We start from the raw sequence: 14,619 nt of genomic DNA on the forward strand, positions 1-14,619 counted from the left end.
AACCACTCCCTCAAATCTATATACTATTTTTGTTACAATCTTTATCACAGCAACGTTTTACCTGACTCCGTTTTTGGGGGAAAATAATATTGGATCAGATTTGTATTTGGGCCTGTATATGAAATAATATAATGCATCTATTTTTTGTATAGCATCTTTTATACACATTGTATCCCAAAACTTTCACAGAGATAATGGTGCCAGTCCTCTGTTGCCACAGCAAAGAAGTACTTGGTAACTCAAAAAAGGCTGTGTCAAGGTGGCTGGGGGGTCACTGGGATATAGGGATACCTTGGCTCTTTTCCCATGGTCATGCCCGCTATGAGTGGCATAAGAGCCAGCATAGCATCTGTAAGGAGTACCCATGCTGGGGTGATCTTCCTGCGGCTAGCTCTTAGGGCTGCTCAAAAAAATGTCAATCAGCTCTAGCTAATGTCAGAGGGAGAGAGGAGGTAAGAAGATTAACAAAGGAGAAAACATGCTTACAGATGAAATTTGAGTCAGCGAGGTGAGGCGATACAGGAAGAGCTGTTCCAGAGGATGGGAGCTACAGAGGAGAAGGCTGCCACATTAACAGTTCTGAGACTCTGCGAGGGGAGCATGTGTAATGGGACAGAGATTAAGGCATTGTTTAGTCCTAGTACAGTAGTTCAGAATACAAGCAGGGAAAGGCAGGTTTTTTGACTCTCTAAAACCCGTGACGCTCTGAGTGGGAACATTCAGAAAAGAACCCCCTTGTGTAGGAGTCTTATGCTCACTGTCCCAGGTTCTACTTGAGTTCGGAGGCCTCCTGGAAGACCCAAAGATCTTCTTGATGCTGGGAGCTGCAACTTCCTATTGCGATAAATGGAACCAGTGTTAATGACAGCAGCATCAGACACGTCCAGGCCAGGTTTTGCTGTCATAAAATTAACTTTATTTAAACAAAATTACTTATTAAAATACTTTATCTGGCTTCTAAAGTAATATTTAACATGGATCCCTCTGATGGTGGGATTCCTCTGGTGTTATCCATATCAATAGTAATGATGTTGTTTGGCATCAAGATAGCCACCAGCTGGGGATACTCAAAAGTGCCAAACGAAATTTCAGATACATTGTACTTTTTGTTCACGGTGAGAATTACTTCTTCCCTAGATTGCTGTGCTCAGCAAACCCAGCACCGTTTCCTTTAACCACTTGGCAATTAGAGCTGATCAAATTATTGATTTTTTTTTTTTTTTTTTGGTTTGGTGGCTGAACTGAAAAACCAGAAACAAATTTCATTTCATGTTGACTTGAAAGGATAATATTTTGGTTTTTCATGGTGAAACAAAACGAAAAAGCCCCATTTTGGGATGAAAGAAACGTTTTGTTTGACCTGAAATGAAAAAGTTAGTTTTCTGGTGTTTTTTACTCCTTTTTTTTTTAAAAAAAAAGAAATAAATCTGGCTACCTTTTGAAATGCAATGTTATTTTGAAACAAAAAGCCAAACGTTTCATTGTGAAAAAATCAAAATGATGCATGATGACTTTTTTGAAATTTTCCTTCCCATTTATTTCCAGCTGAAGCGTTTTTGCTGATTTCAACCCAAATTCATGAATAGTTTTGGTCGACCTGAAACCGCATTTTTCAGTGAATGAACTATTTGTCCCCAAAATGTCACTCAGCTCTATCTGTAATATATGTTTGGTTGCAATTTAAGACTGTCTTGGTAGCTGGAACTTGTAGTCACTTCCTGGTTGGCAGCAAGTGCCTAAACTGCAGCACAAAATGCAGCAAGCCAAGAGATGAGAAAGAGGAGATGGCTCGTGCCTGAAAAGCTTTGCTGAAGTTCGGTTTGGAACATCAGGCCTGCAAAGTCAATCAGTCCTGATTGTTGTGTGGTGATTCAGCTGGGTGGCTAGTAAGTGACATTTCACCACTGAGCAAATACATTTTTATTCATATTTGTGTTGGAATTTTGCTCTCCAAATCCAGATCTGAGCATCATAGCATGCCTAGTTGTGCGGTCTAGTCCGGGGGAGGAGGAACACTTTCCGTTTGTGATTTTCCCATTCTGGGCATGTAAATTCAACCCATATTATACATAGATATTAATGTGAGGGGAGGAAAAAGTGTAAGTCTGATCAGGGGGAGCTCTAACGATGTATTGTTAATGAAGATTAATGTCACTTTTCATCTATATATAATCTTCATCAAAGGATCCTAAAGCACTTTGAAAGTATCAGTTAAGTCAAACACCCTCTTGAACCTTGGCTAGGCATTTAAGTAGCATTATCCTTTTACAGATGGGTAAACTGAGACACATTAAGTGATTTGCTCAGTATTGTAAATGAGACCATGGCAGATCTGAGAATAGAATCCAGGAATCCTTACTCTCAGGGTCCTATTTTAATCATTAGTCAATAACAGAGGTCCTAAAACTGTGGGGCACTCCCTCCTGGGGGCGGGGTGCAGAGGAATGTGGGGCCTGGGCCAGCCCCCACGGAGGGATGGAGAAAGCGCCAACCAGCCCTGCTCCTGGCTGCAGCCCCTGCTCATGGCTCCAGGGCTGCAGCTCTGTTTGCAGGCCTGTGGCCCTGGCCCCACTCTTGGCCCTAAGGTAGGGGCCCGAGCTGGGAACCAGAGCTTTAACCCCCACCATGGCCCCAGCCACAGCTCGGGCCCCAGTTCAGAGGCCCGTTCACAGCTCCCAACCGTGGCTCTGGCCCTGGTTCCCCACTCCAGCTTCTGACTGCAGCTCCAGGGTGGGGTGGGGGAACACGGACCAGGTAAGGGGGGGCGCAGCCCAGAAGGTATGGGACCACTGGTTTTTAATCTCTTTCAAGTTTCTGCCATGTGTGCAATAATAAAATAATTGTTATACTATCTCTGAGAGACCAGATGGATGAGGGGATATCTTTTATTGGACCAACTTCTGTTGGTGAGAGAGACAACGTTTGAGCCACGCAGAGCTCTTCGTCAGGTCTCTCTCACCAACAGAAATGTATCCACTGAAATATTCCTGCGCCCACCTGTCTCTCTAATATCCTGGGAGCAACACATCTACAACTACACTACATGTACTATGTATGGTAAAGCAGAAGTGCCTCATCAGGAACGCAGTGAATTGGGATGAAAATAGTCAATAAGGAGTTTCAGTTCTAAGGCAGAAGATTTCAAAGCCTTTGTCTTCCGTGCAGGAAGAGGAAAACTCTTTACACATTTTGCCAATGGCTAATCCGATGCTTGGTCGGTTTGTGCTCCTCTTGTCCGTAAGTACAGCGACACTGAAATGTATAGCCTCACTATTTGATAGTGCCCCATCTGCTACAATGTGTTTCATTAGGATTTCTCCCTCAAGCAGTCTGACATACCTTTCCCTCCGTGCCTTCCTCAAGTCTGATCATACTTTTTCCCTCTATTAATCCCCAGAATGCAGCAGCAGCAGCAACAACAACGTCGAATGTTCACAGCCACCCTCTTGGCATTCATTTTTGTTCTGGCAGCCATGGGTACTACTGAGGCTGGCAAAAAAGAGAAACCAGGTAAGGTACAATGTAATCAATGGTGCAGTAGGTATGGGGATGGGGGATGGCAGCGAGGACGTAGGACCAGATCTTGCATTACTGAGTTCAATGATAGTTTTGCTATTGACTTTGGTGGGGTCAGGATCTAGTTTCTAAGGCCCAAATCCTCAAAGATATTTAGGCAACTAATGCCCACTGAAATCAATTTCAGAATTCAATTGGAATTAGATGCCTACCTACATTTTAGGTTTGGGCCTAAGTGTCTTTATTATATTTATAAGTATGTTTCACGTGCTTTTTTCACTGTGGCTATATCTACGCTTACCTTGGCGATTCGGCGGCAGTTGACCAGAGTTATGCAAAGTACGCAAAAAACTTCTGTAACTCCCGTCGACTTCTCTGCTTCTTTCTGCGTGCCATCTTCACTGCACTGCGCCGGCGGGAATCGCGATCCCGTCGACGCAGTGGTACACCACTTCAGAAGGTGGTCTTAGTACAATTTCTGGATCGACTGAGCGGGTCTTCACTGACTGCTCAGTCGATCCAGAGAAATCGATATGATGGCGGCGACTTTGCCGCTGTCAGTGTAGACATAGCCTGTGTTTCACATTTGGGATGCACAGACTTCTTTCTCTCCATTTTCTTTTTTTCTGTCAACCAATTAAAAGAAAATTAATTTGTTACTTGTGAGTGGAGTTTCTTGAGTGCCATCTGCTTCTTCTCCATTGGATGGGTGTGACATTCCATCCCACCTCAGAGTGCAAACCAGGTTGGCACAAAAACCAAGCCAGAGCTCCATCCATGACTGTTAGAAGAAAAAAATTGCTTACAGAACAACAAGGCCCAGGCTATAGTTAGGGAGAAGATTCCTCAAGTTATTAATTTCCTTTAGATACAAAGATGGAAAAGAGAAAAAGAATCTAACCTGGATTTGGTACCCACCCGGAATGGATTTTCGGATTTGCCTCTTATTTTATGTTGGCCTTTTCCTTGATTCAGAATTTCTGTCGCTTAGCCTGAGAACATATGTTCATGTTGTAAACCAGTGCACTGTTTGACAAAACTGTGCTCAGGAAAAAGCCAGTGTTAGGTGGGGTTAATGCACATTGCTGTTAAGGTGCATTGGCAGAACTGTATAAATGGGTAGGTTTAGAGTAGTAAGGAATTCTGCAGCTTAAGTCTGAGGTGTATTGCCAAGAATGTGCATGAAGACAAAGGATTTGGAAAGCAGGGATTAAGTTTTGCAGATTAAGTCTGAAATGTGTTGGTGGCTTGTGAGTGTGAGAAAGAGAAATGAGGACTGAGGTACATTTCTGCAATATAGGGGACCCAGAACTAAAATGAATTGCAGGAGTCAGTGCTATGGGGCACTCTGCTTGTTACCGGCTGCCAACTGGTCATCGAGCCGTTGATCACTACCCATTGAGCCCGATGATCTAGCCAGCTTTCTATCCACTGTATAGTCCATTCATCCACCCATAACTTGCTGGCAAGAATACTGTGGGAGAGCGTATCAAAAGCTTTGCTACAGTCAAGATATATCATGCCCGCCGCTTTCCCCACATCCACAGAGCGTCCCTTGAGTGTGGGTTAACACTTTTCACAAAGTGCTCACTCACCCCTCAGTCTTCATCCGCAAAGGAAACCTGCACAACACCTTCAAAAGACGAGCCTGGGAGCTTAAATTCCTAACTAGATACTAAAAATCGTGAACTAAACAGAGACACTGAATTTATGGCCTATTACATCAGTCTGTAACCACTAAGCCCCACTCTCCCCAGATTTTATTTATTTATTTTGCCCCTCTTTTCCCCCTATGACTGGAGAGGCGTTAACTGGCCACTTCGCCCTGAATGGTCTCTTGAAATATATGTTAAATACTTATATTAACAATCTGTTCCAACTTCTATTTACCTATGGCGCACTGACTACATTTCCCAGACCTGAAAAGGAGCTCTGTGTAAGCTCAGAAGCTTGTCTCGCTCACCAACAGAAGTTGGTCCAATAAAATATTTTACTTCTCTCACCTTGTCACTCTGATATCCTGGGACCAGCATGGCTACTACAACACTGCATATACCAAATCCTCCTTGAAACACCATATTAATGCGTAAACTCCTGGCCCATGTGGTGCTTGGTATTTAATCTGAGAATATTGATATGCCACCAGCAGGGGGCAGAATGTCCTCTTTTATGAGTGTGTGTGTGTGTATATGTAGTTCAGTGATCCCTGACGGCTTCTAGACCAGGGGTTCTCAAACTGGGGGTTGTGACCCCTCAGGGGGTTGCCAGGTTATTATAGGGGGTTTGCTCTGGCTGTGAGCAATGTGCGCAGCTGACAGCCTGGGCCCTTCAGAGCTGGTTGGCCAAAGAGCTGTTGGATGGGTGCACAGCTCTGAAAGAAATGCTGCCCCCAGCAGCAGCATAGAAATAAGGGTGGTATGGTATGGCGGGGGTGGGGGAGTATTCACTTTTTTGGGTGGGGGGGAGGTGTCATAACAGCTTGAAATATTTTTGAAGGTGGTCCTAGGAAAAAAAAAGTTTGAGAACCCGTTTTTGTGGAGAGGAGAATCCTGCCTGCCATGACTCAGAGGCCTCACACTCACTGGGAAATTGTCATGGCTCAGTGAGCCACACTGGTCTGGTGTAGGTCAGCCTCTAAAAAGGCAGCCAGCCTGTAACCTGCAGCACCTTGTGTTGAGAACGTCAGTTCTGATTCAGTTCAGGCAGTTATGTTATAAGAGTCTCTCTTGTTTACTGGTTTACCCGTCGTGATGGTTTTAGAATGACTTTTTCTGGCTGGGTACTGACCACTTTTCTTGTTTTGGTTCGGTTTCTTTGGCTCCATCCAGAGAAGAAAGTGAAGAAGTCCGACTGCGGGGAGTGGCAATGGAGCGTGTGCGTGCCCACCAGTGGAGACTGTGGCTTAGGGACCCGCGAGGGCACTCGCACTGGAGCCGAGTGCAAGCAAACCATGAAGACCCAGAGGTGTAAGATCCCCTGCAACTGGAAGAAGCAGTTTGGAGGTAAGGGTTGCCCTGTCCCGAGCGGTTCACGTTATCTTCAACTTGGGTGTTGGGAAGCGGCCTTCTGTGTGTGCTAAGCCTTGGCCGGAGGCCTGTGTGCAGGATTTTTCACTAACTTTTTTTTGATGAAAAATGGCTTTTAAAATGGAAATGTGTGTAATTAAAACAAAATACAATAAAAAAATTATTTTTGTTGAATTGGTGAGGGGTGGGAGAGGCAAAAGTGAGGAATCATTTCCTCCCTAGCTCTGAAACGCATTCAGGAAGTGCTACACTGAGAGAGACTCTGTAGGAGAAGGCAGATTTCACAGGCCTTCAAGGACTGGGCTTGAGTCATCCCTGGTTTAGGGCATTAGAAGGCAGCATATTCAGGGGAGAGCAAATGATTTTTCGGTGTGGTGGCCAAGCTGAAAAATCTGGGGGGGGGGGGGAAAAAGGGGGAAAAAAAAAAAGGGGTTAGTTTTGAACTGAAACTGATTCTTTCTTTTCCCTCGCCAAAACTTAAAAAAAGAAAAACTAACTTAAAAATTTCAAAACTAACCATTTTTTTTACTTTTTTGAAATTTTTCTCCTCATTTTTTTTTTGTTCAGGTGAAACTATTTGCCACTTTGATCCTAATTCCCTCTGAAACTGCATTTTTCTGAGAATTTGCCATGTGAATAATAATAATAATGATAATTAATATTTGCCCAGCTCTAGCAGAGGGACCCTAGTGGCAAGACATCTACCAAGCCAATACAGCCTCCAGAGGCCCAGCAGCATGGTAAAACTGCTCTCTGTTGGTGGAAAGCCCAGACTGAGACAGTGATACAAGCACCGTCTGCATTTCCACAGTTGTGATGATCCCCCTGGGGTGCTGCAGCCTCCACACTGGAACATAATATAAAACATTGCAGCCTCTTGCACTAGCAGCTGAGACTTGATGGAGAGTGGATAAAGGCCATAGTATTTAATCCATGAAAGATATGACAATGCTTTTCCCTCCATCCTGGACAAGCTATGCAACCAGGACTCTGGTTGCCCTTGTAGACTCTGATCTTCATCTCGCATGACTTGAACTGATGCTGGCACTGCAATGAATGCTGCAGGCAGTCAGTGCAGCGGTTCTGGACTTGGCAGGTCCAGTGCTGCACCTGGGCACTTGTAGTTTTTCTGGCCCTATCTTGCATGCTCAAGAGGTTTGGGTAGTTCGTTTTCAGATAAACGTACAAATGTTTGGATGCACGTCTGAACCAGATTGAATCTCTGACCCTTAACTCTTCACTAGTGACACCTATTCTGGGGAAAATGTCTTTCTCAGGGTATGTCTACACTGCAGAGTGAAGTCGATTTATTTTAAATCAACTTTCACCTGCCAAATTTTAGAAGTCGCAGGAGCGTGATCACACCATGCTCATTGCGTCGGGCTCTTGCGTCCCCACTCACCACGCTTGGATCGACATTCAAAGCAGTGCACTGCAGGTAGCTATCCCACAGTGCAACTGGCCGCAGAGACTGTGGGGAAGCTTTTGTCCTCCCATGATGCAACGTGCTCCCTCCCCCTTCCTTCTTGTCCCAAACAAACTGCAAACGCTTTTTTGCGCCATTTTTCTATGCTGCACGCATGCCATTGCCAGAGAGTCATGGAGCCCACTCAGCTCTGCCCTATCGTTGTGAGCATCACGAATACCTCCTGGTTTATCCTACAGTATTTTCAAAGGTGAGACAGGAGCCGCAGCATGGAAAATAGTGATGTTACTGAGGCCGCCCTGCTACAAGCCAGAGAGCAAAACAATTCCTGTTTGCTGCAGGCTGTCACACATCATCTTCAGTCTGTGGAGCGCCAGTTCTGGTCCTGGGAAACAAGCACTGACTGGTGGGATCGCATCGTTATGAAGGTGTGGGATGATGAGCAGTGGCTGCAGAACTTTTGTATGGTGAAAGGCCACTTTCTTTGAACTTTGCGCGGAGCTGTCCCCAGCCCTGAAACGCGTGAATACTTGCTTGAGACCAGCTCTGACAATGGAGAAGTGAGTGGCCATCACTCTGTGGAAGCTGGCAACTCCAGATTGCTACCAGTCAGTTGGGAATCAATTCGGACTTGGTAAATCCACTGTTGGAGTTGCTGTGATGCAAGTATTCAGGGTCCTTAATAGACTTCTGCTACAAAGGGTAGTGACTTTGGGAAATGTGCAGGACATAGTGGATGGGTTTGCCACAATGGGGTTCCCAAACTGTGGGGGGGCAATAGATGGCACGCATATCCCTATCCTAGCCCCAGACCACCTTGCCACAGAGTACATAAACCAGAAGGGATACTTCTCAGTGGTGTTGCAGGCCCTTGTGAATCACAAGGGACATTTCACCAACATCAATGTGGAGTGGTCTGGAAAGGTGCATGACGTGCGCATCTTTAGGAATTCGGGTCTGTTCAATAAGATGCAGGCAGGCACTTTCTTCTCTGACCAAAAAATAAATATTGGGCATGTTGAAATGCCAATAGTGATCCTGAGAGATCCTGCCTACCCCTTGCTCCCTTGGCTAATGAAGCCCTACACCGGGCACCTGGACAGCGAGATGGAGCGTTTTAGTAATAGGCTCAGCAAGTGCAGAATGGTGGTGGAATGTGCATTTGGGTGTTTAAAAGCCAGATGGAGATGTCTACTCACTAGGCTTGACATCAGTGAAAAGAACATCTCATCAGTTATCTCTGCATGCTGTGTGCAGCCTAATTTATGTGAAACAAAGGTGAAAAGTTCCACCAGGGTTGGGCCATGGAGGCTGATAGGCTGGCCACAAATTTTGAGCAGCCAGATTCCAGCGCTACTTTCAGAGTCAATCGCGGAACACTTCGCCTATGGGAAGCTGAAAAACTGGTTTTGCGATGAACCGCAGTAATGTAGGTCTCTGCTGTGCCTTTCTTTTCCATCCCCCCCCCTTGCACAAGCAGCTCCTCCCCTTCTTTCCTCGCCCAAGCTATGAATGAATAAAGATAGATGTTTTTTAAAGCTGAAAAGTTTTATTTGAGACCTGTTTCAGTGGGGGGAAAGGAAGATAAGTTAACATTGTAAAGTGTCACTGTGCAAGCAACTGTGGTTGTGTGCAGTTCTTAAAGGGGCCGTCAGGTCTTTCTGTTCGCCTCCACCGGTGTGGAGTGCAGCACATACTGCACCATGCTTAGCCTCCTCTTAGAGCACTTGGGGGTGGGGGCTGATAAGAAAGTGGTAGGCAGTTGAGCATTTTGGAGGGGCTGCTCTTCCTGGTAACGCAAGCAGAAAGGGAAGATTTGCTGCAAGTATCAGAGTACAGGCCTGTCCCTTATGCTGCTATGCTGTGTTCCACAATGATGCCTGCTCATTTAATAGCAGAGTGGTGGGGTAAAGTCTCCTACCATGGCAGAAGAAATAAAGCTGCCTTCCCCAGAACTTTCTGCAAAAGGTTACAGATTACCTATATGAAAGTTTCCTTGAGATATCACAGAAGATTCTTAGAGCATACCTCTGCACATAAATAATCTGTTCTGGGGTAACCCTCCACTGAAGTTTTCCAACATCCAGGAAGCCCATCCCCTCAAAAACACAAACTCCTTTTAAAAAGCTGGACTGGGGACATAGCCACAAAAATGAGATTTGCCACACACACTCACCAGACGTGCCTTCCCCAGCATCTCAATCAGTCCCGCTGGCCTGTGTGTGGCTGGGCTTTTCTGGGGTAATGAACAAGTCCTGGCTCTCAAGGAGAATGGATACCCTGCTCTCCTGCACCCTGCTGTCCTCATGCTCCTCCTCATCATCCAGAGTCCTTCTCATTCATCCTGGACTGGGATTCTTTGGAGGTATCAATGCTGCGTGGTGGCACAGTGGTGGGGTCACTGCCGAGAATTGCGTGCAGCTTCTTGTAAAAGTAGCATGTTTTGGGCGGGGAGCCAGAATGGCTGTTAGCTTCCCTAGTTTTCTGATAAGTGTGGCTCAGCTGTTTGATCTTAACGCGGCACTGCTGCGCGTCCCTGTTGTGCTCCTTTTCCAACATGCCGCGAGATATCTTCTCGTAGATATCCAAATTTCTTCTGCTGGCTCGGAGCTGAACCAGAACAGACTCTTCGTCCCACAGACCGATGAGTTACAAGACCTCTGGTCAACTCCAGGCTGGAGCGCGTTTGGGCCGTGCAGTCCCATGAGTGGTTCAGCTACAAAGCTCTCTCCACGTTGTCTAAACCGGAAATGGTCATTCAAAATTTCCCGGGGCTTGAGGGGAGGAGCTATTTCCGCTTTACGTGGCCACGTTACAGCAGAGCGCGAATGTCCAGAGTGGACACAACAGAGCATTATGGGATACCTCCCGGAGGCCAATGGCGTCGATTTACATTGCGCTCTGCCTACGCTGATGCTAATTTGACTCATGGAATTTGACTTCAGCGCTACACCACTTGCAGAGGTGGTTTTATGAGGTCGACTTTTACCGCGATTTAGGTCAGCGAAACTTTCGTGTCAGTGGAGACGCATATTTTAGGGGGTCGACGTAAGCGGCATTATGTCGATCTCCATTGCCAGTGTAGACCAGGCCTCAGTTAGCTTGTCATCATCTGGCTGGCCACCTCCGCCGTGATAGAGCCATAAAACTTATTACAGTGAGTCATGTATAAGCGGTGCCATAATCTTTTCGTTTAATATATTTTAGTTTCTTGACATGAAAAAATAGATATTAAAGGTCTGATTCTCCCCTGCCTCACACCTTGTGAAGTCCTTTATACCTGCACAAAGTCCGTGCAAAATATTACTATTCTGATTTGCTAGTTTTCAAACTTCATTTGTAAATAATGCCACACGGTACAAAGTGGTGGAGAAACAGGCCTTTCAAATCTGTAGGACATTTTCCACTAATATGTCTCTTCTTTTGTAGTTTCACTATTAAAAGGTAGTTTCTTTTTTATAACAGTAATCCAGTGCCCAAGAGAAAAATAATTATGCTTTTAAATTGGGTCATATTTGGGGCCAAATTACCTCCCAAAATGTCCCTTGAATTTTTGCTGGCCTCCCTTTCTTTGGATGTGTGGTCCACCTGCCTGAAATCACTGGCAGTGTGTGCCTTACTGATTAGACTTGGTTCATTCTCCATGATTCTTTTGTTTTAAGTTCTGTGTGTTCACACACCCTTTGCAGCGGAGTGTAAATACCAGTTCCAGGCCTGGGGAGAATGTGACCTGAATACTGCCCTGAAGACTCGAACTGGGAACCTGAAGAGAGCCCTGCACAACGCTGACTGCCAGAAGATTGTCACCATCTCAAAGCCCTGTGGGAAGCTTACCAAACCCAAACCTCAAGGTATAACCCATTTGCTGACAGTGGTACAATAGTTCCATTGAAATGCAATCACTACTGGAATTCCAGATGCCTTAATGGGAAGTCAATAGTAGAGGAAGGATTGTACTTTCTCGTCCTTTCCCAGCCATGGCGCTGCTCTTGTGTTTTATCTCCTAGTCAGGAGTAAATGTGTCTGAGCCAAGCAGCCCTGGGGCCTTGGCAGATAGGAGATGGTATGAGGATTTAGACTTCCACAGTGAACCCCACTGCAATGTACTGCCACCAATTTGTTTTAACTATGGGTGTTGTTGCTCTCATGGCTTCAGGGTACAGGAGATATTCACACAACTCCTATTGATGGGAATACATGAATAGCAGGAAGAGAAATTGTTTCTGATAATACAAATAACTTTTTTTATCTCTTTTTTGTATGATTTTTAACTATCTGCTGAAAATGCATGGCTTTCCCTTGGGATGGGAATAGCCTAAGGAACACAGTTCTCACAATTTATGGGGAGAACAGGTTATTCTCCCTGCTGCTCAGTGTGTCTAGAATAACATTGCAAAGTCAATTAATGTCCTGTGCACTTTGGATCATGTGGTTTCAAGTCTAAGAGAAGTGTTTGGTAAGATCGAGGTGGGAGAAAGAAAGGACTGTGTGCGGCTGTCTTGCTGCAGTTGACAGTGCAATTCCCCGTACACAGACAACCACATGCCCCACCAATTCATCCCTGTTTCCATGTGTCAGTATCAGAGAAACTTGTTTTCTTTCTAATCACTTGGGATTTTTAGTGAACTCTTCTGCAGCAGCAGCAGGTGCAGGATAATTTATAGTGGAAGCTTAGACTACATGAAGTACCACTGTGTCTCAGACCACATGCCGCATGTATACCACATAGGGCACACCACATGGCCATTTATTTGCTGGAACAGATGATATTTTTACCTGAAAACCAACTGAGGGTGAGCAGATTCCAGGGTTTCTTACTGTATTCTTTCCCTGAATAAATATAAAAAAAGACTGTGTCTGATTAAAAGTGACAGGTGTTCCTTAGATTATCAACTCCCAAACTGTCAACACTGGATCACTAATGGTCTGTAGAGTACTTGCAAGTGGTCTGCTCCTTATGCCTCAGATTATATATATGTCCTTAACTAAATATTCTGTGCGTGCGTGCGTGCGTGCGTGTGAGAAAGAGAGAGAGAGAGAAAGAGAGATTGTGTTATAGTCAATAGAGCTGTAGCTAATCTGCCTTGTGAATCATTCACAGAATTATCAGATGAGTTCTGATTCTAGAATCTGTGTTGATGATGGTGTTCGAAGGACCCAACTGGATTTTCAGGGACTAGCAGAGTTTGTTGTGCTGGCAGGAAGAACCTTCTTCATTTTGATGTGTAAAGTGGTATGGAAGTAACTGAATGGGAATGACAATAGGGCACCAAGCTCTCATCAACAGAAAGGCCTTTGGGGGCTTGGCTGTGCTGCATAAGACACATTTCCATATGATTTGAAACAATGCAAATGAAATATAGGTGTAAATGTACATTTTTTTTTAACTGCTACTATAGTAACTGAGGGGATAATTTCCACTCTTAGATCTCACTGGAGATCTTTATGGCACATTCCTGCACTCCATCCCTATGCCCAGCTTCCATAGGCAAATGCAGGAGTTCTGTGTGGGAGTCAAGTGTAGAATATGCAATGGAGAAATTCAAGGTGATCAAGAAATCCACTTGGTTGACCTGAGAGCAGAATTCTCTCATTTGTGTGTGTGTGACTTCATAGGAATTCCGTTAATTGCAAATGGGTGACTGGGGATAGGGTGAGGAATTAGAATGTATTTCAGGAGGGCATAAAAATCTAGGTGGATCTTTCTTTAACTGACCCAAAAAGTCTTGTCTGTTGAAATATGGGATGGGTTGAGAACATATTTTTGTTTCAGAAAATGACTGCATTCATCATGAGGAAGAGGAAATTGTAAGATGGATTTTGGTACCCACCAAGAATGAACTGTGAGGCTAGATGGAGGAAAAACTCAACTGCACTTTGCCTCCAGTTAGACTGAGACCCTGGTTAATTTGTCAGGAGGAGAGAAACGTGTTGTTTTGGGACAGAGTAGTCAGAGCATAGGATGCTCAGTGTCTACATGCTGCTACTACTCCTGTTAAGTGCTGGTGAATTGCAGTGTCATATGTTGGCTGCTACTCCCACAAGTAAACACAAACAGCAGCGTGTATAGTGGCTGTTCAGTATCTGAGATGTTTTCCGTCAGATTAATCTTTTTCACCTCTAACCATTATGCTTCAAGAGCATCTCAGCATCTCTGTTCTTTACCAGCAGGAAGGTAAGCTCTGATTTCCTCTCCAGTCACGGTAAGCTGAGGGGAAGGAAACTAAGCAAGGAAACAATTGAATGTTGGCAATACAAAGTAGAATAGTATCCTGTTTAAAGACAGACGGATAGAGAGAATTATGTGGGCTCAATTTCGAACCGAGCCAATATAACCAAAAGTCATTCCATAGGAACAGAGATATTTCCATATTGAATCATAGAATTGGAAGGGACCTCAGGAGATCATCTAGTCCAACCCCCTGCTCAAAGCAGGACTAACCTCAGCTAGATCATCCCAGCCAGAGCTTTGTCAAGCCGCAGCTTAAAAACCTCCAAAAATGGAAATTCCACCATCTCCCTAGGTAACCCATTCCAGTGCTTCACCACCCTCCTAGTGAAAAACATTTTCCTAATGTCCAACCTAGACCTCCCCCACTGCAACTTGAGATCGTTGCTCCTTGTTCTGTCATCTGCCACCTCTGAGAACAG

The 14,619-nt window shown here is 44.9% G+C and overlaps 1 protein-coding gene across 2 annotated transcripts in view; it reads left to right on the plus strand.

The window, feature by feature from the left end:
- Window positions 1–14,619, plus strand: part of PTN (pleiotrophin) — a 106,683-nt gene that overhangs the window by 73,126 nt on the left and 18,938 nt on the right. For both annotated transcript variants that reach the window (XM_067536078.1, XM_067536079.1), the window contains exons 2-4: window positions 3,398–3,510; window positions 6,345–6,518; window positions 11,658–11,819. In XM_067536078.1, the coding sequence (XP_067392179.1) occupies window positions 3,399–3,510; window positions 6,345–6,518; window positions 11,658–11,819 (448 nt within the window). In that variant the 5' untranslated portion in view covers window position 3,398. The remainder of the gene's footprint in view (window positions 1–3,397; window positions 3,511–6,344; window positions 6,519–11,657; window positions 11,820–14,619) is intronic.

This window comes from Emydura macquarii, unplaced genomic scaffold (assembly GCF_026122565.2).
Source record: "Emydura macquarii macquarii isolate MOO-44397 ecotype Brisbane River unplaced genomic scaffold, CSIRO-AGI_Emac_v2 contig_3530, whole genome shotgun sequence".
NCBI lineage: Eukaryota > Metazoa > Chordata > Testudines > Chelidae > Emydura > Emydura macquarii.